General features: G+C 51.7%; 1 protein-coding gene and 1 long non-coding RNA gene across 2 annotated transcripts in view; one reads left to right on the top strand and one right to left on the bottom strand.

The window, feature by feature from the left end:
- Positions 1 to 11,933, bottom strand: part of LOC105477759 (FYVE, RhoGEF and PH domain-containing protein 5) — a 124,680-nt gene extending 112,747 nt beyond the window's left edge. The window contains exons 1-2 of the mRNA XM_011734481.3: positions 11,804 to 11,933; positions 840 to 3,459 (exon numbers count right to left, since the gene is read on the bottom strand). Of these exons, the coding sequence (XP_011732783.2) occupies positions 840 to 3,459; positions 11,804 to 11,816 (2,633 nt within the window). The 5' untranslated portion in view covers positions 11,817 to 11,933. The remainder of the gene's footprint in view (positions 1 to 839; positions 3,460 to 11,803) is intronic.
- Positions 11,256 to 23,261, top strand: LOC105477760 (uncharacterized). The gene is made up of 3 exons (XR_984932.3): positions 11,256 to 11,312; positions 19,363 to 19,450; positions 19,591 to 23,261. It is a non-coding gene; the product is annotated as an uncharacterized lncRNA (long non-coding RNA).
- Positions 23,262 to 25,050: the final 1,789 nt, after the last annotated feature.

The raw sequence follows: 25,050 nt of genomic DNA, 5'->3' as shown, positions 1-25,050 counted from the left end.
CTTCCATTCAGAAATGTAGCTCAGGGCACCATCAGCTCTTTAAACCATTTAAATAGTCTTTTCTAGTTCCCTGTTGCATACAGTGTATATTTACTCAACAAAAAGGTATCAATCCGAATTTAGGGTATTTTCCTGATGTGAAAGATATTTAGTTTGGCAAGATTCCAGAACCTTCTCTCTTGGTGACTGTCTCAGAGAGTAGTAGCAAAGCCATCTATCTAGGAGATAATGAGAACTGTCTCCCAAATAATGTAAACAAAAATGCTCTTACATGTACCATATTTGGCATTTTATACACTGCTTTCACACAGAATATCTACTCTGATTTTCTTTTGTTTTGAGACAGTCTCGCTCTGTCACCAGGCTGGAGTGCAGTGGCGCGATCTCGGCTCACTGCAACCTCCGCCTCCCAGGTTCAAGCGATTATCCTGCCTCAGCCTCCCAAGCAGCTGGGACTACAGACGCACGCCACCATGCCCAGCTAATTTTTGTATTTTTAGTAGAGATGGGGTTTCATCATGTTGACCAGGATGGTCTCAATCTATTGACCTTATGATCTGCCCGCCTCAGCCTCACAAAGTCCTGGGATTACAGGCGTGAGCCATGGCACCCGGCCTTACTCTGATTTTCTTAAACCCCCTACCGTGAGGTAGCATGAGTCCCATCTCACGGATGAAGTAACTGAGGCTCAGAGATACAAAGCCCCTCACCCCAAGTCAACACAGCTAGTAAGAAACAGAGCCTGAGGCTGGAAAGCAAGTCCATCTGTACCTCACACCCATGCTGCCTCTTGGATAGTTACAGCTGTCGAACAAGAAAGGAAAAAGAACGTCAGGTACCTTTCCACGTCCTGGTCTGCGCTCTGCTGTTTGCTCTCAAAGGCGTTGAAGCTGCTCATGTCCACGTAGCCATCATTTTCGTTTGCTGTGGACAGGGCTCTGCTCTGATCTTCAAACAGCTTCGTGAACGCGCCAGCCCTGGCAGGTCTCCGGGGTGGAATCTGGATATTCTCATAGTCCGAGTTCATGGCTGGAATGTTCTCATAGTCTGAAGTGTCAGCGCTGGGGAAGGAGATGGACCGTGGCTTGGTCAGTGGCAAGGGCAGGAAGGGTGGCCGGGAGCGGTCTTCGAAGGACTCCACTCTGGACACCGTCCTGCTGAAGGGGACACCTTTCCTCTTGCCATCTCTATAAAAGATGAGGGAGGAGGGGGATTCAGAAGCCCGGAGCTTCCCAGTCCGAGACTTAAGCTGAGGGGAGTTACTGAGGCTTCTCCGGTCAACTTCCAGAATCCTGGAAGGCCCGTGGTAGCTGGATTCTGAAGAGGACCTAGAGGAAGACACGTTCACATCCACGTGCAATTTGTTCTCGGTCTTCTTCTTAAATGTCAGCGCCAGGAACCGCTTAAAGGATGACTTCTTCTTCTTGCCCTTGTCTGGGGAGTCGCTCTCGATCAGGAGCGAGGGAGAGCTCTTTGTGATGGGCTTCTTGGTGATGCAGGCCAGGTCAAAAGGAGGTGGGATGTCGACCATGGAAGAAGGCGTGGAGGTGCCGCTGGACGGAAGGTGGTTTCTCTGGGAGAAACTCCCAGAGGAGCCAATCACACACGACAGAGAGAGATTGTCCTCTTTCCTCTTTATCCTATGGTCATCCAGCCCTGACCCCTCAGGCTCCTGGTACACGGAGACCGGAATCTCTCGGCCTTCCACGGAGAATGACCGAGGGTATAAAGTAAAGGCCCTGGGCTTTGCTGGCAAGGCCCTGCTGGCTTCCGGGGGCTTCCCCTCCAATGACAAAAGCGTCTTTCCCACTTCCTCTGTGGCACCTCCAATGCCAGGGACTGACGAGCCTGCCTCAGGTCCGGTTTCTTCAGGGACGGTTTCTGGGACATAGCCTGCTACCATCCCAGAGTGGGGCCGGGTCCTCGTGCTGGTGTTCTTCCTGTCCGCAGAGACCAGGCCACCCTCTGACTCACAGTTCATTTCTTCTTTCGAGCCATAACCACCCAGGGCGTCCGATGCAGCCTGCCCTCCTTCTCCAGGGGCCGCCTGACCCGGCAGGCCCACTCCCATCACATAGGGGTTGGCCAGTGCATCATCCAAGGCCTCCTCCTCCGGTACGACCACCACATCAGGGGCTGCCGCTCCACCCTGCACAGAGCCACACGAAGGCCCCACCACGGGGTTCTCCTCCGCACACAGCCCCGACTTTGGTGCCTGCTCTGATTCTAAACCTTCTGCTGACTCAGAAAGAGGAGAACAGCTCTTGCTGCAAAAAGAGGTGCTCTCGGTTGGGAAGAACTCATAGGGGCTTCCTGTGAGGGAAGTCACAAAGTCCTCTGTGCAGTCATTCTCAAAAGGGATGATCTGGCAGCTCTCCTCGGTGGGCTCATCCTGTGAGCGCTCCTCCTGGGTGGCAGCTGCCACTTCTTGGTTGGTTTCCTCCTCGTGGTCAGGTGGTTCACCGAGGTCGACCTGTTCCCCACCTGTGACACCCGTGGCCTCTTCCCATCCCTCCTCAAGAACCTCAGGGCCGTCTGTGGCCGTCTCTGCCTCCTGGATCCCCGTGGCCGGCTCCTCCTTCTCAGGGGGCTCCTCGCTGGCTTCCTCAGCATCCTGTCCCATGTCCTCCGTGGGCCTGTCAGAATCCAAACCCTCATCTGCCCCTGCTGGGTCTGTGCTGGCACAGCCTTCCCCATCATGCTCCTCTGCCTCGCCAGGGGTGTCGGGGGGCTCGTGCTCCTCTCCATGGATGTGAGGCAGGAGGTCACTCTGGAAGACTGCCTCTCCAGCCCAAGAATCACCGTCCTCCAGGCTGCACTCCCTGTGTGGCTGCACCAGCTTCTCTTCCTCCTCACTTCCGGACACCTGCTCCTGTGTCCCTGGTTCATCAGCGCAGCCCTCCCCTTCATCCTCAGGAGCCAGGTCTGTGCCCTCCTCACCCTCCCTGCTCAGCACTCCTGCCCCTGGAGCAGCAGGGGCCACCAAATCCTCACCAGCTCCTGCCCCATCCAGGCCACATGCCTCGCCTCCCGCCTCACGCTCCTCTTCCTCTTCTCCAGAGGCCTCCGGAGACATCAGGGCTTCATTTCCCACACTGCCCCCATCCTTGGGTTCATCCTCCCTCAGCGGAGCCCTGGGGACTACGATGTAATCCTCGTCAGTCTCTGACTCAGAGCACTTCGGGATGGACCGGGGCCCTTCATCAAGCCCCCTGTCTACACAGAGCAGCTGCCCGTTGCTGCATTTGTTCAAGCTGTCATTCAGGTACACACTGGCTCTCCACTCGTTTGGGGCAGTCAGCCTGGGCTTGGGGGCAATGGGGGGCTTCGGACCCCTGAACATGGAGTTTGGACTGTGAAGACTATCGGGCCTGGGTGAGGAAGGGAATTTGGGCAGAGTCACTGGCGTCAGTGGACTGGTAGTCTTTGGCTTGGGAGCAACAGGTGGTTTTGGCGAATCTAGAGGACAAAAATAGAGAAAAGGAGAAAAAGTACAATTAACTTTATTTCCATTCAGAGTCTCCTACACACCACTTGCTGGGGACATGCAGATGGTTCCATCCGCCCATGTGAAGCCCACCTCCCGTGCTTCGTGTTAGGCTTATGCCCTCCACCAGAATCTTTAAAACCCCTTGATTTTCCACTAAAGATTCATTCTGCAAACAAGGTGAACAGACCTTTGTTCTACACACAGCCAACTAATGAAAATCAACCAAATGAAATCCTGCGCTCCTCAAATGAAGTGTCCGGGTCAGTGCATTCATTCATCCAGCAGCTACTGATAAACACTTTCTATGAGCCAGCGACCACGAGAAAAGGCTGAACTTGCCGTCACCCTCCCTGCTGCCCTCATGGAGCTTACATTGCCCCCATTCTACAGCTACTCCATTGGGTACCCACTAGCTACACACATAGCACTGCAGACAGCAGGGTCTCCTAGGGTCAAGAGAAGACAGACTCTGCTGAGAACTCACTGTTGAGTTAGAATAACTGGAGGGTAGAGCCAGGGACCCTTGGACTATTATGACTGAAGAGCTGCCATCTCATCCCTTCATGAATGACACTCCAAAGGTTTGAAACAGTGATGTGTGCTTCTGCTGGGGGTCACGTCTGGAATGTGCATGCTTCAGGACTGTGTCCAGCCAGGCCTACACCCAAATTTCATGGGAGAAATTATATAGTACTTGCCAACATGGATATCTGCAAAAGGTCTCTTCCCTGTGGATGCTGAGGACCTACTGACCATGGCAGAATAAAAGATGTGGTGCAGACTACAGTGCAACAGGAATTAGAGAAGCATGGGCTGCTGTGGCCAGGGAAGACCTCTTGAAGAAGGTGACATTTTAGCTAAGATTTGCAGGATAGGAAGGATCTAGAGAAGGGGAACGGTCAAATGAGTGGTTGCCAACTTTTGAGCTCAGCATCTCTCTGCCACAAGACTGCCCATGCCTCCTCCCTGGCTTCCCTGTCACCTGCCTGGCCCCCTAAGCTCCCTTGCATACTGCGGACATAGAATCCATCTCCATCCCAACATCCCTGCTTCAAAAGTACTGCCTGGATCCCCACCACCCATGGATTAGGACTCCCACGTTTCCCCTTCAGCATGGTCTAATCTCCCAGCTCCATTCCCACTAAGGCTTGGGTATGACACAAGTGGCCTCAAAATAACAGCCTGGCTCCTAACAGGAGGGAAGATGAAGCAGACTGCCAGGAGGAGGTCTCTGCCAGTAAACTCTTCTCTTCCCATGCATGTTAGGCCCACTTTTGTCCTTGAAGCACCTAACACCACTAATCTCTAATCCAGGGCTGTCCCCGGTATGTGAGCCACATATATCACTACATAGGTAATTTTAAATTATCTTATAGGCACATTAAATATAAATGGGCAAGGCTGGGTGTGGTAGCTCATACATGTAATCCCAGCACTTTTGGAAGCCAAGGCGGGCTGATCACTTGAGGTCAGGGGTTCGAGACCAGCCTGGTCAACATGGTGAAACCCCGTCTCTACTAAAAACACAAAAATTAGCCAGGTGTGGTGGCACACGCCTGTAGTCTCAGCTACTCAGGAGGCTGAGGCAGGGGAATCACCTGAACCTGGGAGGCACAGGTTGCAATGAGCCGAGATTGAACCACTGCACTCCAGTCTGGGTGACAAGAGCAAAACTCCGTCTCAAAAAAAAAAAAAGATAAAAGTAATTTTAACAATATATTTTATTGGACTCAAAATATCCAAATATTATTTCAATATGTAATCAATATATAAAATGTATTAATGAGATGTTTGGCATTCTTTTATTACTAAGTGTTCCAAACCGAATATGCATTTCACATTTGCAGCACATCTCAATTCAGACTAGCCACATTTTACATGCTCACTAGCCACATGTGGCTGGTGGCTACCGTACTGTGCAGCACAGCTCTAACTGGTTTAGACTTCTTCATGGGACTGTACCACTGGCACCTCAATTTCAGTACTTCTGAAGCCAAAGTTGGTGTCAGTGCCAATGGATTTAAAGGTTAAAATAGCCACTGCATCAAACCTATAATCCACACCATTTCATCCACATCAATGCCCAGGCCAACCACCGACATCCATACAATGACGCAGAATCTTCTAGAAATAGTGACTATCAAACTCCTTGTTTCCATACACAGTCAAGTGCATCCTAGTTTAGAAAAATATCTATCCAAATTAGTGAAAAACAAAAAATTGGAGCTTAAAATGATACGCTTCAGCTACCTGTCAGGGTGGGGTAACAGAGGGAGCCTTTGGAGCCTGGCTGATCTGGGTCAAATCCTGACTTTGCTACTTATCAGCTATGAAACTCAGCCTCAGTTTCTTCATCTGTAAAATGGGTGCCACAAAGCACCTACCCTCAATGGTTGTTTTAAAAATTAAAGGCTACATAATATATAAAAAAGGCTCAATAGCAGGCCTTCACATAGAAATACTCAATAAATAATAGCTGTTGTTCAGATAAAGTCCATCTTTGCCTACCCCAGATCTTCCCTTGGTTGAAGTCTTGCTCTACACCGATACACTACGTAATATGAACTTCACACTGTCAACATTGGGTGGCAGGCATTGGCGCAAAATTATTCTTTGGGGGTGGGACTCTCATTTCTCATCCTTAACAGGTGGGCATTTCACATGGGTGCCATGAGACGTGATAAAGGGACAGGTGGACCATGAAAAATGACCATCACCTTGGCTACATCACCCCCTCCCACCCAGTCCTTCATCCAATCAAGCTATTGATCCTCAGGCACTGTCTCCTAGGCAAAGGTTACGGTGGGTGTCTGAGGCATGATCCTGCAAGAAAATGCCTTCCCCACAGGAGCCTCTGGGAATGGCAAACACTCAGCATCTGTCCTGTGCTCCCAGCCCCAGGCGCAGAGTGCTTCAGCCACACCCCCTCTGAGATCAAGGCAAGCCAAAACCAGAAAGGCTTCATCTGACCCTCAATGAAGGATGAGGAAACTGAGGCACAGAGAGAGTGAGTGACTGGTGTGGGGCTACCTGGCAACTCCAGAGCAGAGCTGTGGTAGAACCTGTGTTTCCTGCTTTCTGGTGTTGTCACCTGACCCTCTGCCATCCCCTTTTTGCCACAGAGTGTTTCCTCTATGATGGAGACTCAGGGGTCCCAGCATCTAGTGAGGCAGAGAAGGATAAAATGCAGGGAAACTAAGTCCAGGGTGACCAGAAACAGCTGGGCAGTTAAAAAATGTATGTAAGCCGGGCGCGGTGGCTCACGCCTATAATCCCAGCACTTTGGGAGGCCGAGGCAGGCGGATCACGAGGTCAGGAGATCGAGACCATCCTGGTTAACACGGTGAAACCTTGCCTCTACTAAAAATACAAAAAATTAGCCGGGCATGGTGGCGGGCGCCTGTAGTCCCAGCTGCTTGGGAGGCTGAGGCAGGAGAATGGCGTGAACCCGGGAGGCGGAGCTTGCAGTGAGCCGAGATTGCGCCACTGCACTCCAGCCTGGGCAACAGAGCAAGACTCCGTCTCAAAAAAAAAAAAAGTACGTAAGGCTGGGTCCAGGGCTCAGAACTACCAACTGACCAGAAAGTGAACAACTAGCTTTAATTTGCTACCATTCAATTTCTCTTAGTCTAATTCCACTAAATACATATTGATTGAGCGCCAACTAAGTGCCAAGCCCTCATCTAGATTCTTTGGATGCATCAATAATTGTAACAAAGCCCCCAGACTCAGGGACCTTGTATTAAGAGATGGTGGGAGATATGCAAGAGAAAGGGTAAGTACAGTACATATCATATGCTGGATGATGATAAAGTCTATGGAAAATGATTAGGAGTTTTTGTTTTGTTTTGTTTTGTTTTTTGCAATTTTAGATAGAGTGACCAGCATAGGCTTCACTGAGAGGACATGTGAGCAAAGACATGCAAGTGGTGAGGAAAGCTAGGACTCACTTGGCATCCAAGAAACAGCGAAGAGGCCAGCATGGCCGGAGGGGAGCGAGTGATCAAGCAGGAGAAGCAGACGAGGCTAGAGGAATCATAGGAGGGTGCAGATTATGCAGGGCCTTGTAGACCATGGCAGGACTCGGGCTTTGACCCAGAGTGATGTGGGAAGCCACTGCAGGATTTTGGGCAGATGGACATGCACATTCTGCCTAACATGTTGAAATAAACTGAAATGGTGCGGAAGGAAGCAGGGAGACCAGTGAGGAGACTCCTGCAATTATCCAAGCAAGAGATGATGGAGGCTTGGACCAGGCTGAGGTGAAAAGAGGTCAGATTCTGAACAGAAAGGGAGAGCTGAGGGGATCTGCTGACCATATGAATGTGGGGTGTAAAAGAAAGAGAAAAGTCAAGAACGACACCAAGGTTTTGAGTCTGAGCAACTATGAAGGTGAAGTTTCTGCCAACTGGAACAGGAAAGACTGTAGGTGCTGGGGAGGGAAACCCAGAATTTCAGTTTGCACGGGTCAAACTCCAGTCACAGTCACCTATTATACACCCTGGTGGAGATGTCAAGCAGCTGGAGATGTGAAGCAGGCTATGGCTTCTGAAGATAGGTCTGACTAGAGGTCACCATCATAGAGATGGAAGTTAAGGCAGGAGCCTGATGAGATAACCAGAGGACAGAGAAGAGGGCAGGGCCAAGGAGGGAGCTCTGGGGGCCCCAGCCAGCAGAAATGAGGGTGCAAACAGATCAAGAATATGAGAGCATCCAGCTCTGCCCCCTCCTACTCACCCGCCTCACAAAAGGGAGCCAGATAGAGCTCCTGACCTCAGCATCATGTTATCTGGGTCTAAGCGCAATTCTGCCTACAGAAGACCCAGAAAAGCGAGAGCACTGAGTGTAGGTTGAAGGACAGGAGGATATTCACAATTAAAAAACAGGCTCCACCTGGATACAGCATTCCAGGGAACTTTAAGGTATGCTGAGCTTTAGGGTATGGTAGGGCGAAACTATAGGCTAAATCAGAGCCGCAGTTTCCTCCTCTGGATTTGCTGTCCAGAACCCAGCATGGATGTAGCTGACGGACCTTCTGGGCTCTCCTGAGTTCCTCTGGAGAAGGCTATGGTGTGAACCTTCCCTCTCCTTGTATCACGGAGCCTGGGGGTCAGTCCCTCCTCACCCTGAGTTACTAATGCCCAGGGCCTCCTGGCAATTTGCTATGCCTGAGGATGACTCAAACTCCAAACACCCTTTGAGCCAAGATGCCAGGAGTTAACTAGGGGGTGGGGGAATCACACTGACAGGAGGAAGAGATTTTTAACAGCTTCTAGTGATAGAAATAATCCCCAGCCAGCCCCCTGGTACCAGTTTATATTTTCTCTCTCTATTTTAATTAAATATCTGTCACTCACATGTTCGTGCTTGCTTCTCCCTTGTCGGCTATGTAGAAGTTCAATTAGCAGGGGTATTGGGAGGAGCACTGGGTGGGGAGCCAGGAGCCCTGATCTTCACACCTGGCTCTGCCTTAACTGGAGGTGTGATCTTGGGCAAGTCCCTTCCCCTTTCCAGGCCTCAGTTTCCCCATCTGTAGAGTGAAGGGACTGGATCAAACAGTCAGTCTGGTTTGCTCTGGCCGACCACAGCCTTCTAAACTCCTGGCTCTTCTTAAGACATCCTCTGACATCCCATCTTCAGTTACAAAGTCTGTTTCAGCTGCAGTTCACTATACTCCCCCTGGAAGTCTCATAACCATATGTTGCAAGAGTAATTATCTTCCAATTTCACCTTCCAATTACATCTTAATGTAACTTTCATTCCTGGGTGCCTGCTGGAATGTCCAAGCCAAGCCTGATGATTTCTAATTAGGCTGCTATTAGGCTGGTCCAGTGATCCACGACAGGGCACTACCAGCAAGACAGCACAGGACAGCGTGGGAAGAGGCTCAGGAAGGCTGCGCTTCCATGCCAGCTCTGCTATACATCGGCTCTGTGATCTTGGGCACATCATTTTGCCTCTCTGAGCCTCAGTTTCCTTTTTGGTAAAATGACGAAATACCCCGTTTTTTCATAGGGCTGTTGAGAAGTTCAGGAAAATAACAGACATGATGTCTAATAAAGTCGACTGGCAAATATTTCCTACACCCCTACTACGTGTTAGGCACTGGATAAAAAAGCAGGCTCTCAGGCTGGACAGTCTGTGTTTCAATCTTGTCTCAGCCCTTCAATAAGCCAGTGACCATAAAATCTCTGCACCTCAATTTCACCATCTATAAAATGGGGATGGCAATGGTACTCACCTCATAAGGTGACTGTGAAAACTAAATAAACTGACAGAAGTAAAACACCTAAAAGCAATACCAAGTCATAGTAAATACCCAATAAATATTAGCTGGTATTTACTGGTTGCTATGCGACAGACACTTTTTTCTAGGCACCTTATATGTTTTAGTCTATTTAATCTTAACAACCCCGTTTTTCAGATAAAGAAACTGAGGTGTAGAGAGGTTAAATAATCTGCTTAAGGTCACATAACTAAGCATATGATGGTTCTGAGATTCAGCCCTATGGAGTCTGTGAACCACCAAGCCACGTGATCAGGAAATTCAGACCATGGTGCATGGTCTGAATGTGAGGCTGGTATCATTACCATCACATTGAAAAAGGAACCAGGTTTATACTGAAGACAAATTACAGGAAGGCTGAAACCAAGAGTGACAACGACTAAGATTTCCTGGGACCAAACCTGCTTCTAAGTTTATTCCAACTCACTCCATCCCCCAGATTCTCAGAGAAGGGAGGGTCTGCCCAAGCCTCATGCAGGAAAACGTGGGAAAACTGGAGTCGCTCTCACCATTGTTACAATGCGAGTTTTATTAGGAGTGTAGGAAGAAGCTAGCCTGGCTCTGTTCAGGCCATGCCAGCACAGGCAGGAGGCAACCCCCTTTCCAAGCAGTGGCTGGCTGGGCTCTGGGCCTCTGTTGCCACCTCTTCCATTCCCGAAAAGTGGCATCCCCGATCCTGCTCCCCAATTCTGTGACCCACACTCACTAACTGTCCAGGTGCCTATATGCCCAGCAGTAACAGGGCCTGGACACGGGAGGTACTGCCACACTTTCAGACTGTCTGAACGCGCAGCCTGCACCTCACTGCTAAAACAATGACTTTTTTTCATTAAAAAGATTTTTAAAAGAAAAAATCCTACACACACACACACACACACACACACACACACACCAGCAGGATATGGTTCCAAGACAGCCAAAATGGTGGCTTCCTGTTTCTTTAGGGATGTGTGTTTTGGAGTATGGCTTTGGACAAGGGTGTTGGTCGGGGAGCGGGCTGCCTTCTACTAAATTCTGTGAGAAAAAGAAAATAGAGTGGTGATTGCTCCTTGGCAGGCAGATGAAGTTAGCGGGGTCTGTTCCCTTGCAAACTCTCATCTTAAGGGAACTTTCTGCGCTCCCCGTAGATGGAGTTGGGAATCCCGAGGACTGGGTTTCAGGCACCACCCATCTCCGAGTCTCACTTTCTAAATCCGTTAAATGGCACTACTCTGGAGGGATCCCTGCGATTTCAAACACATTTTGATTTCACGGAATCTCTGAACTGCAGGGATGAGCTGAGGGAGTCAAATTCATAGAGCAGGAACACGACGGACTGGGGGTGGGGGAACCTGGAGAGGCTCAGCGCGGCGGCCAGGAGTGTCCCCTTGGAGTTGGGTCCCCCAGGAGAGGCACGATGAACGTCCCCGGCCAGGGCGCTGCGAGGGAGGGGTGCGCTATAGGGGGATTAATTTAAGGCTTTATAGGCTCATCTGGAGAGTGAGCTCCAAGCCTCGGGGTCTATGGGGAGCGAAGGGAGCAGGAATCCTCGTTCCTGTGTGCCAAGTACTGAAGGACTGAGAACTGGTCCCGGAGTCGGGGAGAGCTCCGGACGGGTCCCGTGGGTCAGGTATGGCCCCTGATAGATGAGCAAGGACCTGTCCGGGACGGTGGGGAATGGAGGGCAAAGGTTTTGGGGCCCGACCAAGTCGCTTTTGCGAAAGGGGCGTCTTTCTCCGTTGCGGAAGGGACAGTCACTCCGGAGACCGCCGTGGGAGTGGGGTACTGGCGCGCACGGCAAGGGCGCGGCCTCGCCAAGGCTGAGAAGGTCCCCGAGGCAGGGCGCTTCGGACGGGGGCCCCCGATTCTCAGCCTCCTCGGCGAGGGGACCCCGGAGCCGCGCACGCTTTGGCCCAGGCCGAGCGGCACGGGAAGGTCAGGGTATTTCGGGCAGCTTGCCCCGGGCGCCCTGGCAGCTCCAACTTGGAGCGCCCGGCCAAGGTCCCTCGCGCTCGTGCCTCGGCGCCGGAGGTCGCCGGGCCTCCTACCTGCTCTGTTCATCTTCAGCGCGCGGGGCCAGGGCCGCCGTCCGCGCGTCAGTCCGTCCGCGGGTCCCAGTGCGACTCCGCACACTGCCTCCCTCCGCGGCCGCCCCGCGGGGCCCGCACCCCCTGGCGCCCGCGCGGCCCCGGCGCGCCTCGGACTCCGCGCGGCGCGCAGGGCAGTAGGGGCGCGGGGCGCGAGCCTCCGGGGCGGGGCCGCCGGGCGGGGGTGCGGGGCGGGGGCAGCTGGGGGAGGAGGAGGGGGCGCGATCGCGGGGGCGGCGGCTGGGGCAGCGCGGGGCGTCGCGTCCGCTCCTGGCTCCGGGCGCGCTGCGCTCTGGCCGCCGCGCCTCCGCCTGAGCCTCTGCCTGCGCCGCAGCCGCGCCTCCGCCCCCTCCTAGACATTTCCTCCGCTCCCGAAGAGGAAGGATTTTTTTTTTTTCCTGCTCGGTCAGGGATCCAGGGAGGCGAGGGCCGGGGCGTCCCTGCGCACATTTAAAGGGGCCGTGGCCATGGGCACCGTGGGAGGCGCTGGGGTTCTAAGGACGAGAACTCAGTGAGTTGGGCTTCTAGGGTGTTCCTGGCTCCTTCGCCCAGCGGACCATCTATCCCTTTATTTTTGACTATGGGCATTCGTTCAGTGCCGCGCCAGCCTCTGCGCTGAGCATGGAACAAGACAGCCCCAAATTCTTGCCCTCAGGGAGCTTAGACAGGAGGAAGTCGGTGGAGACACCATTTCAAAGCGAGGGAGGGAAACCAGGGCAATGGGGCTGAGCGATGGCTCTCAGAGGGCGCCGCGCATTCTCGGGGCCCTCCCCAGCCTCACTGAATCAGAAACCTCGTGTTTTATCAAACCCTCCAGGTTTGAGAACCACCGGAGTAGAGACTGGGTGATCAAGGAAGGCTTCCATGAGGAGGTGACATTGGAAGGGAGACCCAGTTAATGAGAAGCCTCTCCTTTTCCACTCAGCACACACCTCGCAGCCTCTCGCAGGTACCTGCCTGGTGCAGGGCGATGTAGACCAAGCCTCCACCCTCCAGGAGTTCCTAGTCTGCTTGTCCACACAGACAAAAGCAGATAGTTCTGCTACCCCAAGGCTCGTGCTCGAATGGGAACGCACAGGTGCCTGTGGGAGCTCAGAGGAGGACCCCAGTGGGGAGGGTTCAGCCAAAAAAGAGGCCTTCCCAGTAGAGGGAATTGCTGGGGCAAAGAATTCGCCGAGATGGGAGAAGCCCTGGCCTGCTGGAGGAGTGTCCAGAGGTGGTGTTGGAGGTGGATCTGATTTCCCCAGCTGTAAAATTAGGAACTGAATTTGATCCTTTCAAAGTCCTTTCCATCTCTGAGCTGCCCCAGAGTCCTTAATCCTCCAGGCTTTTGTGGAGAAATAGTTGTGACTCGAATAGAAAATCTGTGGCAGAATTTGGTGTTACTTAGATAGGCTCTTGATACACATTTTATGGGTCCATGCATGGAAGTGTGGCAGGAATGGATATGGAGGTGATGGTGGAGGTGGTAGAGGTGGCGAAGGTGGTAGTAGCAGAAACAGAGAAGGTGGAGGTGGTGTCGGAGGTGAAGAAGGAAGAGGTGGTAGTAGAAACCAGTGGTGGTGGAGAGGAGGTCGAGGTGGTGGTGGTGGAGGTGGAGAGGGTGATGGACGTAGTTGTGGAAATCATGGCGTAGCTGGAGGACATAATATACCCCGTGGTAGTGGAAGAGTTGGAGGTGGTGGAATTGATAGATGATGTGGATGTGGTGGAACTGGAGGAGATGAAGGAGGTGGTGGTGGTGGAGGTGGAGCTGAAGGAGGTGATGCAGGTGGTGGAGGCGGTTGAGACAGTTGAGGTGATGGAGGTGGGACAGGTGAGGGAGTGGATTGAGTTGATGGAGGTGGTGGAGTTGAGGGAGGTGGTGGAGTTGAGGGAGGTGGTAGAGTTGGTGGTATACAAGGTGTGGGCAGGTATATCTGTGTTTAAATGTGGATACAAATGAGTGAGTGGATAAATCGCTTCAATATTTGATGCAAAAAGAAAATATATTTTTTTAAAAAATTGATCTTGTTTCTGAGATTAGAAATAAAAGCAAAATACCCTAGAACCCCCAGGGCAGGAGCAGGTGAGGGAGGCTCAGATAATTCAATTCACTGCCAGTGTTACTCTTCACTGTTAGTCCGTGCAAAGGAGAAGGGAGGACAGGAAGAGACCTCAAGGTTTGGCTAAGCCATTTCCACTACTGTTGAATTTGGGCTTTGAGGCTAAGCAGTGTCTACTTTAAAAGATCATAGCACCAAGGCCAGCTGGGAAAAACACAAGTCTGAACTTGTGTAGCTGAAGCCACACAATAGTGTGGAGTGATGGGCTGTGAAGTTGAAATGCTTATTCCTTTGTTTGCTTTTCCTAATAAGAGAAAATGGATGGGAGACACTGTTGGCTTTACAAACACCCACTGCCAATACTGGTGGTTGTATTTATGGGACTCAGCCACAGCCACTCACTGAATTCAGGGGGAATGACTGCAGATACCCAAAAAGACATGATGTGGGGGGGTGATGACCATCATCACTACTTTCTTGAGCCTTTAACACATGTTTTTGTCCCAAGAATTTTATAAAGGAGTTATTATATCCCCATTTTACAGATGGAAAAACTGAGGCCCAGAGAGAGGAAGTGACTTGCCCTTACAGTCCAGCCAGGACTCTCATCCCATTCACCCATTTACTACTCTGTGAATGCTTGCAGTTCTTGGCGTTGCCTTTTGTGGGCAAGAACCTCTCCACGCTTTTCTGGAGGAGCTTGGAAGGTGGAGGACAGGAAACTCTAAGGCAGATGCCAGCGAGATTGACATCTGAGCAGGCTTTCCCTTTCTCCCCCTTTATTTTTGCTCTTTCCCTCCTGCCATCTCTTTCTATCTACTTTGGACAATCAGAATGGCCAGCAGCTGCCAGCAACCTCGCGGTGAAAACCTAGCGGGAGCTTTGGAAGTGGGGGCCAAGGGGACCATCACCATGGTTCCGCCACAACCAAGGACCAGCCAGATATCTGCCTCAGAGCCTGGGGAACTTAGGATCAAAGGAACTTGGATTTCCAGTGCATCAGCGGGGTGAGGAGACAGTGGCAGTAACAGCAGGCTTTCATAGCAATGATAGTGATAACAAATGCTAATAGCGGATGCCTGCTGAGCATCAGCTCTGTGCTCCACCCTTTCCATATATCTCATGACAATGTAAAGTGATTTTTATCATTGTCCCCATTTTACAGGTGAGAAAGCTGGGGATCAGAGGGGTGAGACACTTTTTCAACACCCAGAGGCAGTGGTGGAGTCAGACCCAGGTCTGTCTGTCTCTAGGGCGTATGCTGTTGCTTTATACCACATTTGCTCAAGGTCACCATGGCAGAATCTTGACCGGAATCCTGGGCATTCCTTCCTTTCTTCAATTCATTCATTCAGCAAAAATGAATGGAGTGCCTACTTTGTGCCAGGTGCCTGGCCAGCTTCACAGCCCAGCCTCACCCTGTGCTTCCCAGAGCTCCCAGGCTAGCTGAGGAAGGCCACCCAACATCTAATCACCACCAGCCCAATGAGAGCACTAGTGGGGAAAACAGATCTCCTGACTCCCAACCAGTGTTCGCATTATGGTACCACCCCTCAGGTGCCTTTAGACTCCTGAGGTGGTGATGACAGGTTCTCCGGAGGCTTCCGAAAACAAAGTCACCCCTCACTGCACCCTTTAAGACCCCAGGACCCTCCCCACACACAAAGTTCCATCCCACACACTTCTTACTCATGCACATGCATAGTGCACCATTCTCCAAGTCAGCAAATGTTTCCCATCTTTTTATCATCCTTGGACAATCTGGGGCTGACTACCTCCCTGAACACGGCTCGGGTTATGGCAGCCCCAGCTCCAAGTCACTGAAATCCAGCTCCCTATTCCCACAGGCCTGAAGCCTTTAAGCCAGCTCCAAAGCTGGATGTGCCACGTTCTCCAGAAACAAAAAAGCACCCCAGGCTCTGTGAGCTCATGTGAAAGTGCCCATCACCAAGCCTCCAGACAGGCAGTGGGATGTGGTGGTCAGGAGCCACATTAACCTGGGCGTGACCTTGGGTGAGTCACTAAGCCTGTTTCCTCATTTGCAAATCATAATAGCTGATATTTGCTGAGCTATATGCTGATATATTTGTGCATTCGATATATGTTTTGCATCTATTACCTCATTTAATCCTCCTAACAAACCCATGCTGTAGGCATTGTTATTACCCCCATGTTACAGATGAGACTGCCACAGTGCAGAGAGGCAAAGGTACTTATTTGCCCAGGAATACACAACTGGTAAGTGGTGGGCATGGGACTCTGGTTCTGGGGCTGGCCTTCTTACCTACTTCAGCATACTCCTCCCCACCCCCAATCAAATGGAAATGATAATAGTGTCTCCTCAGTAAATGAGGTCATTCATCTAAAGCATTCAGTACGGGAGAGGGATACAGGGGGTGCTTAATAAATGATGTCTAGTACACAGTTGGTGCTCCATAAATGTTCACAAAGTCAGCTCACCAGGAACTGGGGCACACAAGCCCCACAATCAGAGCATGAGAAGATCAGGAAGGAGCACTTATTGAGCACCCTGTGCATGCTGTAATGAGCAGAGTTGGGGGTAGTGGAGGGCAGTGCGAGAGCAGAGCAGCAGCCTGTGGACGTGGCCTGGGCTCTGCTTCCGGCCCCCACACAGAAAGGGGTGACCCTCAGGGTTTGGTTCCCATGCGTGCCGGCCACCTTTGCATCCCGCTCCCGTGGCAGGGGCCCCCGGTGTTTCCCATTTTCCATGAGGTCCACCTTTTGTCACCTAGAAGAAAATGCATGCTATTCAGAAGGAAATTACCCTGGCCCTGCAGCCTCTTCAGCTGCTGACCTCTTGGTCCCTGCAGTGTCAGACTGCTCACCCTGCAGTGCCACGGCTGTGACACCATCAGCCTCTGGGGCTTATCTTCCCCTGAAAAGTAATTGAGTTGCCTTCCTGGCTCCAGGGAGGACAAATCTAAGCCAGACACCTGCTGGGGGTGCAGGGGGCGGGGCTGGGGGGGTAGAGGGGGGAGGGAAATGATGTCTTAGCAAGGCTGCCCTTCCCTTCCCATGCTACACACGTTGCTGGGGGACATCCGATAAATTTGGCTCGGACCCCCACCGGCCTTACCATGCTCACCCAGGCTGAGAGATGAGCAGGTTCTCAACCACACCAGGTACTGGTTCTGTGGCCTTGGGCAAGTCATTTCAACTCGCTGCAACCTCACTTTTCTCCTCTGTAAAATGGGCATAATGAAACCTCTCTTGGGTTGAAGTGAGGATTCAGTGAATTTTAGTTCTCTTCTCTCTTCACTTCCCTGTCCTTAAAGAGTTCATGGTGTGGTCAGAGAGAAGGGCCTGGGATCAGCTAACAGTCATGCAGGGCAGCTGAGCTGAAAGTTGGGGATCGAATTAAGCTTACCCCTAAGAGGAAAGGAGGTGACATTTGGGGTGGGCCTGAAAGGTCAGGCCGCATTTTCCAGGTGCAGCAGTAGGGTGTCCCTACTAGGTACAGGGAAACGGCCTGAGCAAGCGCCTGGAGGGATGGAAGAGGAAGGCAGGTAGGCAGGGTGAGAAATTTTTGTGGTCACAGCACAGGACATGTATGTGAAAGCTCTCTGACTGATGGTGGGCCAAAGAGTCTGGACTTTACCCTGGAGGTGAAGAGGAGCCATAGTCTGGGGGAGGGGGTGACATGGTCAGACCTGTGTGGTAGAAAGCTATGTGGTAGCTGGAGTGGTGGATGAGTCAGAGGGGCAAGCCTGGAGGTGGGAAACCTGGAAGGCAGGAGTCGGGGTGCCACAAGAGGAGATAAGACCTGAACTCATGAATGTTCCTGACCCTCAGGGGCTGCAGGGATTCAAAGGCATGCCCGAAGGCTTTCAGGAGGAGGTGGGCTTTGATCTGCACCCTCATCAGAGGCAAGGGCATTCCAGACAGGGGTGGGGATGGAAAATGGGGGCCAAATCTGATGAAGCCGGAGCATCCAGCGTGCCGGGTGGGAGTGCATTTGGGCGAGAGGGGTAGGCAGGGGCCTCAAGGTCTTGGTCCAGCAGTCTTCGGCTCTCCAAGGAAGGACTGAGCTCTGGGGGAGGGGAGTCAGAGGCTGGGCAGGACCAGCTTGGAGTTTTTATTATCACTGGGTGGGATTTTTATCACTGGGTGGGATTCAAGGTCTGTGGAGGAAGCGGCCACCCTCTTCCGGCCAGCCATTTTTTTTCCTTGCACTGGCCTGTTTGGCTTTTTCCCGAGGCTGCATTTCCACAACAGCCCCTCCTGGCTGACTGGGTGTGGACACGGCTCCGCCACACACCCAGCAGCAGGGGCGGCTGGCCTTAGGCTTCCTGCCCCTCTCTGGGCAGGCGGATTGGAGGAAAACAGCCCTCAAGCCTTCTTCAAAACAGGAAACTGCTCTCCCTGCTTCCTGAAGGGCAGGAACTGTCCCTATGGCAACCATGGGACAAAGAGGCCACATTAACCCTTCTGAGGGCAAGCCTGGCTGACAGCCTCTTCGCCAACCTCTCCTGGGCGTACAGATGACAACTGGGGGTCACATCCCCCAAGGGACAGCCCCCAAGTCTCACCACCATTCCAAGGGAAAGGCAAATCTGGATGTTATACCCATTGGATGGAGGACAACATGGAAGTGAACTCAGAGGGGTGGAGAGGCTGGCCCTCATCTGGGCCACACAGTGCAAGGACTTTGGGTTTCATTCTCTGAACAAAAATGTGGAGCCACAGAGGAGGTGAAGCAGGGGAGGGATGGATTCTAACTCACATTGTAAAAGGTTTTCTTTTGGCCATGGGCACTGGTGGGATTCGGTGCAGAGTGACAGGGACTTGGGACTCTGAAAGGGACTTTGCCCTGAGAACCCTGGAGAGACCTGAGTCATGGGGAGAGGTAGTCATTTGTTGTTGTGGAGGGTGGGGGAAGGTGGAGACTCTGTGGTCTGCACCCAAATGTGGCCACCACTCAGGAGCCCAGCCTTCTCCGTAACCGGCCACCAGCTGTCCCTCTCCCACCCCCAATGGTCGCTGTAAGGATGCCACGAGCACAGCTCCCAGCATTGTGGCTGCACACAACAGCAGCTCACCAGTTGCTTTGGGAATAGCATCCTCCTTCCTCACCGCAGCCCCTAAGGCCGAGCACCCCACCTGCCTCATCATGCCCCCTTTCCCCACCCCATCTCCCACCACCTCCCCCTTTTCACTCACTTCAGCCACACTGGCCTTCCTCTCCATCCCTGACTCTGCTGAGTCCTCCAGCCCCAGGGACTTTGCACCTGCTATTTCCATCCCCTGGAAAACTCCTTCCTAAATGTTCACATGGCTGGACTGGCTCCTCTCATTTCTCAGGTCTGAAATGTCCCCCTCACAGAGGCACCTCTGACACCACTCCCTAGTCCCTTGCCATCCAATCACCCAGTTCTCTTCCTTCTCTGCACTCATTCCTATGTGAAACTGTCCCATTTATTTGTCTGTGTATGTGCGTGCTGTCTCCCCAATTAGAATGCCAATCCCGGGAGGGCAGGGCTGGGTCTTGCCTGGCGGCTGCTCCATCTCCAGCACAGAGAACAAGGAACTATCTCTCAAGAGAGTTAGTTGGGGGTGCGGGGAGCAAAGGTTAAACGTTCGCCCTATAAGAGAACTAACATTTATTGAGCAAGTACAATTGCCAGGAACTTTTTTGGTTGCTGATTGCATTGGAAGGGATGTGTTATTATCTCCATTTTTCAGATGAGGAGATAGACTGAGAGAAGTAAAGGTTCATGCCAGAGGAGTTGAGGGTAAACCCAGGGTAAACCTGTGCCTTCCTGCTTACCCTCCCACCAAGCTGAAAGGGCCCTCATGCACAGAGAATGAAAAAGGGTGATTTGACTTTCTGAGGAGTTGACAAGGTCACTGCCAAGGTCCACACCTTTGGGTTAAAGCAGGGGAGCCCAAACTCCCTGATCTGAAGGATCTTCTGAGCTGGGTATAATACACATTTCCATGCCTGCCCCCAGGCCCAGTGAGGTGAGATTCCCTGCAGCTGGAATGAGATTCTTCATTTGGAGAAACGGGGGTTAAGGCTCTGGAGGCCCTGTTAAAAGCCTGGGGTTGGGGGAACACAGGGACTCCCTTCTCACCAAAGAGCCTGAAGTCCGAACTAGGCTATCAGAGGAGAACCCGGCCGTTAATCATTCACTCAGTGTGTGGTAGGGTCTAAGGGTTAGGGCCTGTCCATGCCATGTTGTGCCCAGCTCTAGAGAGTCGGGGCATCTCGGGAAGGCCCTGACAAGCAATTGACTCCAACTTCCTACCTCTGACAGCCACCTGTCCTTAAATTCTGGGGACAGGAAGCTCAGTCCTCACAGGGCTGACCCTTCCCTTGTGTGCTGGCTTTGCAGAACAGAGGTAGCAATGTCACCTTCCCCAGTGCACCAGGAAGGGTGATGGTTTAAAGAGAGGCATTTTGATGAGCCACCAGCGCCGACTCCTGATTTATTTTCCCCATTTGAGCTCCAGAGTGGAGACTGTGTTCTCTCTGCCGGCCCTCTGGCAGAGGGTGAGGGAGGTAGTGGCTCCGGAAAGACCGTATTAATTAGCTTAATGAGCATTGTGCATTTGTGTGTACAGACATGGGAGGCAAGTGGGAACCTCTGTCACCGACATCATTAATTGCTGGGGGTGCATCTCCCCCCACCCAAAACCCAGACACTTAGAGAAATGAATCAGGCCCAGTCTGGGAACACCATTAAAACACTTGGCTGCTCTGGGCGCCGGTCCATTGCCCTGTGGCTGCTGGGACTCTGTCCTTCAAGAAGAGGCTGCTGTCAACACACACAGTCCCTGCAGAAGCAGCCTCCAAGCTGCCTTCCAGCAGGGGGGTCCCAGGCTGAAGCCTGGTCCTCTACAGCTTAGGGGAGTCCCTAATGAGGGGGGCGGGTGTGGGGAAAGCACCTTCCACCCCCAGCAGAAGCCGCACACTGAATCGGGCTGATTATTTCCTACAGTGTGAACTCTGACGCTGGGATGGAGCCCCAGCCCCACCGCTCACCAGCCCTGAGCCCCTGGAAAGGCCCTGTTGCTTCTGGGTGTCCCTCTCCTCATCTAAAATGAGGCTTTTCTGGCACCTACAGCACATGCCCACTAGGAAGATGAAAGAAGATGGTGACCCTGAAGCCCTTAGCCCAGTGCCTGGCACTCAGGTAACTGTTGGCAATGTTAGATTGTTTTTACTGAGTATTGTTTACAAAGTCCCTGGCACATAGTAGGCAGTGAATTAGGATTTCACGTCCTTCAGCAGGTGGACATTGTGTTTGGAGATCTAATCCACGTGCCATTTCTCACTGACTTGATAGTTTAGTTAACCAATGTTTAACCTTTTATAAATACCATTTGTTCACATCTCACCTATAAACAGGCAGCAGCAGTCAGCCCTCACTGTCCAGGCACAGCATCCCAGGGTCAAGTCAAATTCTTAAATTGGAAGCCCAAGGAGAATTTGCCGCTGGCTATAAACACCTCCCTCAGGATCCAGACACTCCCTGCCTGTCTGCATAGGTAAGAGCTCAGGGCCTCCTCGAGCTGATTGGGCTATTGGTGCTCCCAGGACCATAAGCACCCTGCACATATATATGTCTTGTATATAAGCATGTATCACCCTCTTCATAGGTGAGGAAACTGAGGCTCAGAGACTTGCTTAGACACACAGCTGGCAAGCAGCAGAAAGGTCTGACCCCAGGTCATTTGTGACCACATACCTGGTTTTAACTCAAGATCCTCCCAACCAAAATCGAGATAATTTCCCCTGAAACAGTGGCAGGTGCAGCACTTACAAGGGTGTGAAGGGGTCCCCTTGTGGCCAGGCACACCTGGGTGGGTGGTAGAACAATATCCATACCCCTGGCTTCTCCTTGTACCTTCATTTTAACCCGCATTTATCAGCACCTTCTTTACACCAAGCATTAGGGGAAACCCAGTGGGGTCAGATGCACCTGATGAGGAATTAAAAGCAACACTGGCTCTTGCCTCACTTGGATGATCAGAGACATAATTGGTGGGGTCCAGTGCAAAATGAAAATGCAATACCTTTTCTTCAAAAATTAAGAATTTCTAGATGTCACTGCAGCATGTGGGGGTCTGAGCCAAGCACAGGGCCCTCCTCAATGTGGGGCCCAGTGTGGCTGCACTGGTTGCATAGCCATGGAGCTGGTCCAGCCCCTGCTCACAGCCTGGCACAGACTGGGAGCAAAATACACATTTATTGAGTGAGTGAAATGGCATGTTCACCCCCAACTCTGTGAGGTGGACTCAGGATCATGAATTTGCAGATGGGTAAAATGAGGCTCAGGAAGGTTCCAGATTCATCCTGCTCTACCTGAAGCCCAGGTCCCTGCCTCCTACTGCTCGTGTTTGCCCACTGTTCCATGCTGACCCCAATCCTGGCCTTTGTTTTCCTGATCCCAGAAAGAAGGGATAATGTTTACCATGGGCTGGAGTTTATTTTATTTTTGTGTTTTCCAATAATTGATTCCAACAGTTCCTACAGATGTCCTGCAGAAGGAAAACATGTTTTGCTCGCTCAACCTTCGACTTCCTCATGGCGCCACAGTGGTGGGGGCCCACGGTCTCGAGGAAAGCGTGGGGTGACTTTTCCCTTGGTTATTTTTTTTCCATCTCACTGTTGGGGGACAACAAAACATGTTTTCCTTTTTCTCCAAAGGAAATCGGAACTTTCTTATTGACTACTCGTTGCCTAAAATTCACCTTCCTTCTCCGCGATAATCTTGGATTGGATGAGATGTGCAAGTTAACTTCAAAATAAAGGAATGTCTTTCATTTTCCTAAAAGGACAACCATCACAACCAAAGATTTCACTCACATGGAGCCACCAACACCACTCAAATTCACCGTGGCTTCCTCGTCAGTCTGCACACATTTGAAGTGGCTTTATGATTTCAAGTTCACACATTTGCTCATAATGTTACCTTTTTCAAATGCACAGGGCTGAGTGAACATACACATAGCCAATATTCTGGTCAGAGGTCATGGGAACAGAATTAGGTGTATGGTGTGAGGAAGGGGTCAAGAATCTTTTTATTCCCATGTGAATGTCCAATTTATCCAACACCATTTATTTAAAACACCTTTTCTCACTGTACTGCTGGGTCTCCCTTGTTATAAATTTGGCACTTCTATACATGTTGGGCTAGTCCTGGACTTTCCTTTGTGTTCCTTGTGTCTATTTGTTGATCTTTGCACCAAGACCACCCTGTCTTAATTACTATCGTATCCACTGAAATTGAGAAATCATGCTAGACTTAGTGACTCTCCTATTGTTGAACATTTAGGTTGTTGCCAATGTTTTATTATAACGACTTGTGTAATACTGGGTCATAGCAATAAAGAAACAATCATAGTTGAGACTTACGGTGTGCCAGGCTGTAAGTGCTTTACGTATATTAACTCATTTAATCTTCATAACAACCCTTGGAGAGAGGTGCAGTTTTGGTCTCCTCTTTGAGAGATAAGGAATTCGAGGCACAGGGAGGCTAAGTCTTTTGCCTTCAGTCCTATGGCTTCTGCATGATGGGTAGGGGTCTGAACCCAGGCAGGATGGCTCTGGAATTTGTGCTTTTATTCACTCACCTCTATAGTAGGTGAGCGCATAAAAAGGGGGTGCATAAAGGAATGAATAGAATGGAAGTGACAATGCCTTCTTTATCTTCTTGAACTTATGAAGTGGCTCAGTGGCTGTGGGTCTGAGAGCCCTGGGAACCCCCACACCCCCACCCAGTCCACCACTCACTGGCTACATGACTTTGGATGAGTCATTAACTTCTCTTTAAGCCTCAAGTTCCTTGTCTTTAAAATGGAAATAATAGACCTATTTGTCTGGATCATTCTGGGGCTTCAGGAACCAATATAGTGTCTACTGGTCCAGAGGAGGTTCCCTGAGGTCTTTTTTTTTTTTTTTTTTTTTGAGATGGAGTCTCGCTCTGTCGCCCAGGCTGGAGTGCAGTGGCGCGATCTTGGCTCACTGCAAGCTCTGCCTCCCGGGCCCACGCCATTCTCCTGCCTCAGCCTCCCGAGTAGCTGGGACCACAGGTGCCCGCCACCACACCCGGCTAATTTTTTGTATTTTTAGTAGAGACGAGGTTTCACCGTGTTAGCCAGGAAGGTCTCGATCTCCTGACCTTGTGATCCGCCCGCCTCAGCCTCCCAAAGTGCTGGGATTACAGGCGTGAGCCACCACGCCCGGCTCCCTGAGGTCTTAACCAGCTTGATGGTCACCCAGGAACCTTGGTGACTACAGAAGGCTCCTCCCAAAGAGCTCTTTGCTTTGTGGATAATCTAGGCTTCCTGCTGGAGCTGGAGAGACCTTCACAGATGGGGAAACTGAGGCCTGGAGAAGCTAAGGGCATGACCAGTGGGCACCCTGAACCTTCTCACAATCTCTCTCTGCATCTGTAGATCCAAAGCTCAGGGCTCTCCTGGTCATCAGCTCACCAGGGTGGGTGCTCAGCCCAGAATGTCCCCATTCCATTCATTGGGCAGCTCCTTCCCTCCTTCAAGGGCAGCCCCCACCTCACCACCCTGCATTGGCTCTCCTGATCTGCAGGCCTGAGTGATCATCTTAGGATAGTGACTGCCTGCTGCAGTGGGACTGTGAGCTCCACAAGGATGGACCCCTGCCATGGCTCCACAGACAGAACCTGGCACAAGGAGATGCCCAGAAGATCGCCGCTGAATGAGTCTTACTTATGAAGCAGTTACCAAGGCTCAGTCATTCCAGTTTGCCTGAGACTGAGGGTTTTCCTGGGATGCAGGACTTTCAGTGCTAAAATCAGGAACATTCTAGGCAAACTGTGTGGCAAGAGTTGGGTTCAGCCTTTAGAGCCACCATTTGGTCTCATCCTCGTGTTTTACGCCAGGTTCCCTAGAAGGAGAGCCTGAAGAAATGTTCTCAGCAGGGAGTGAGGGATGCAGGCAGGCAAGGAAAACACCACACAAAGCTGTGTCCTCACTGGACACTGGCCTCAGCCTGACTTCCAGGGCCTCTGAAGGACACAGGGCACCACAGCATGAGTCCCACCTTGAGGGGGTGACTCACCCTGGAGAAGGGGGGCACAGTTCTAGAGGTGTGCCTGCTGGCCACCAAGGGCAACGTTCAGGAGAAAGGGGCAACTGTCAGCCATTGGCAGCCAAGGT

Source organism: Macaca nemestrina, chromosome 2 (assembly GCF_043159975.1).
Source record: "Macaca nemestrina isolate mMacNem1 chromosome 2, mMacNem.hap1, whole genome shotgun sequence".
In the NCBI taxonomy this organism is placed as follows: Eukaryota; Metazoa; Chordata; class Mammalia; order Primates; family Cercopithecidae; genus Macaca; species Macaca nemestrina.
Note: the sequence above shows the minus strand (reverse complement) of the source record. Positions and strands in the feature narration are given on the sequence as shown.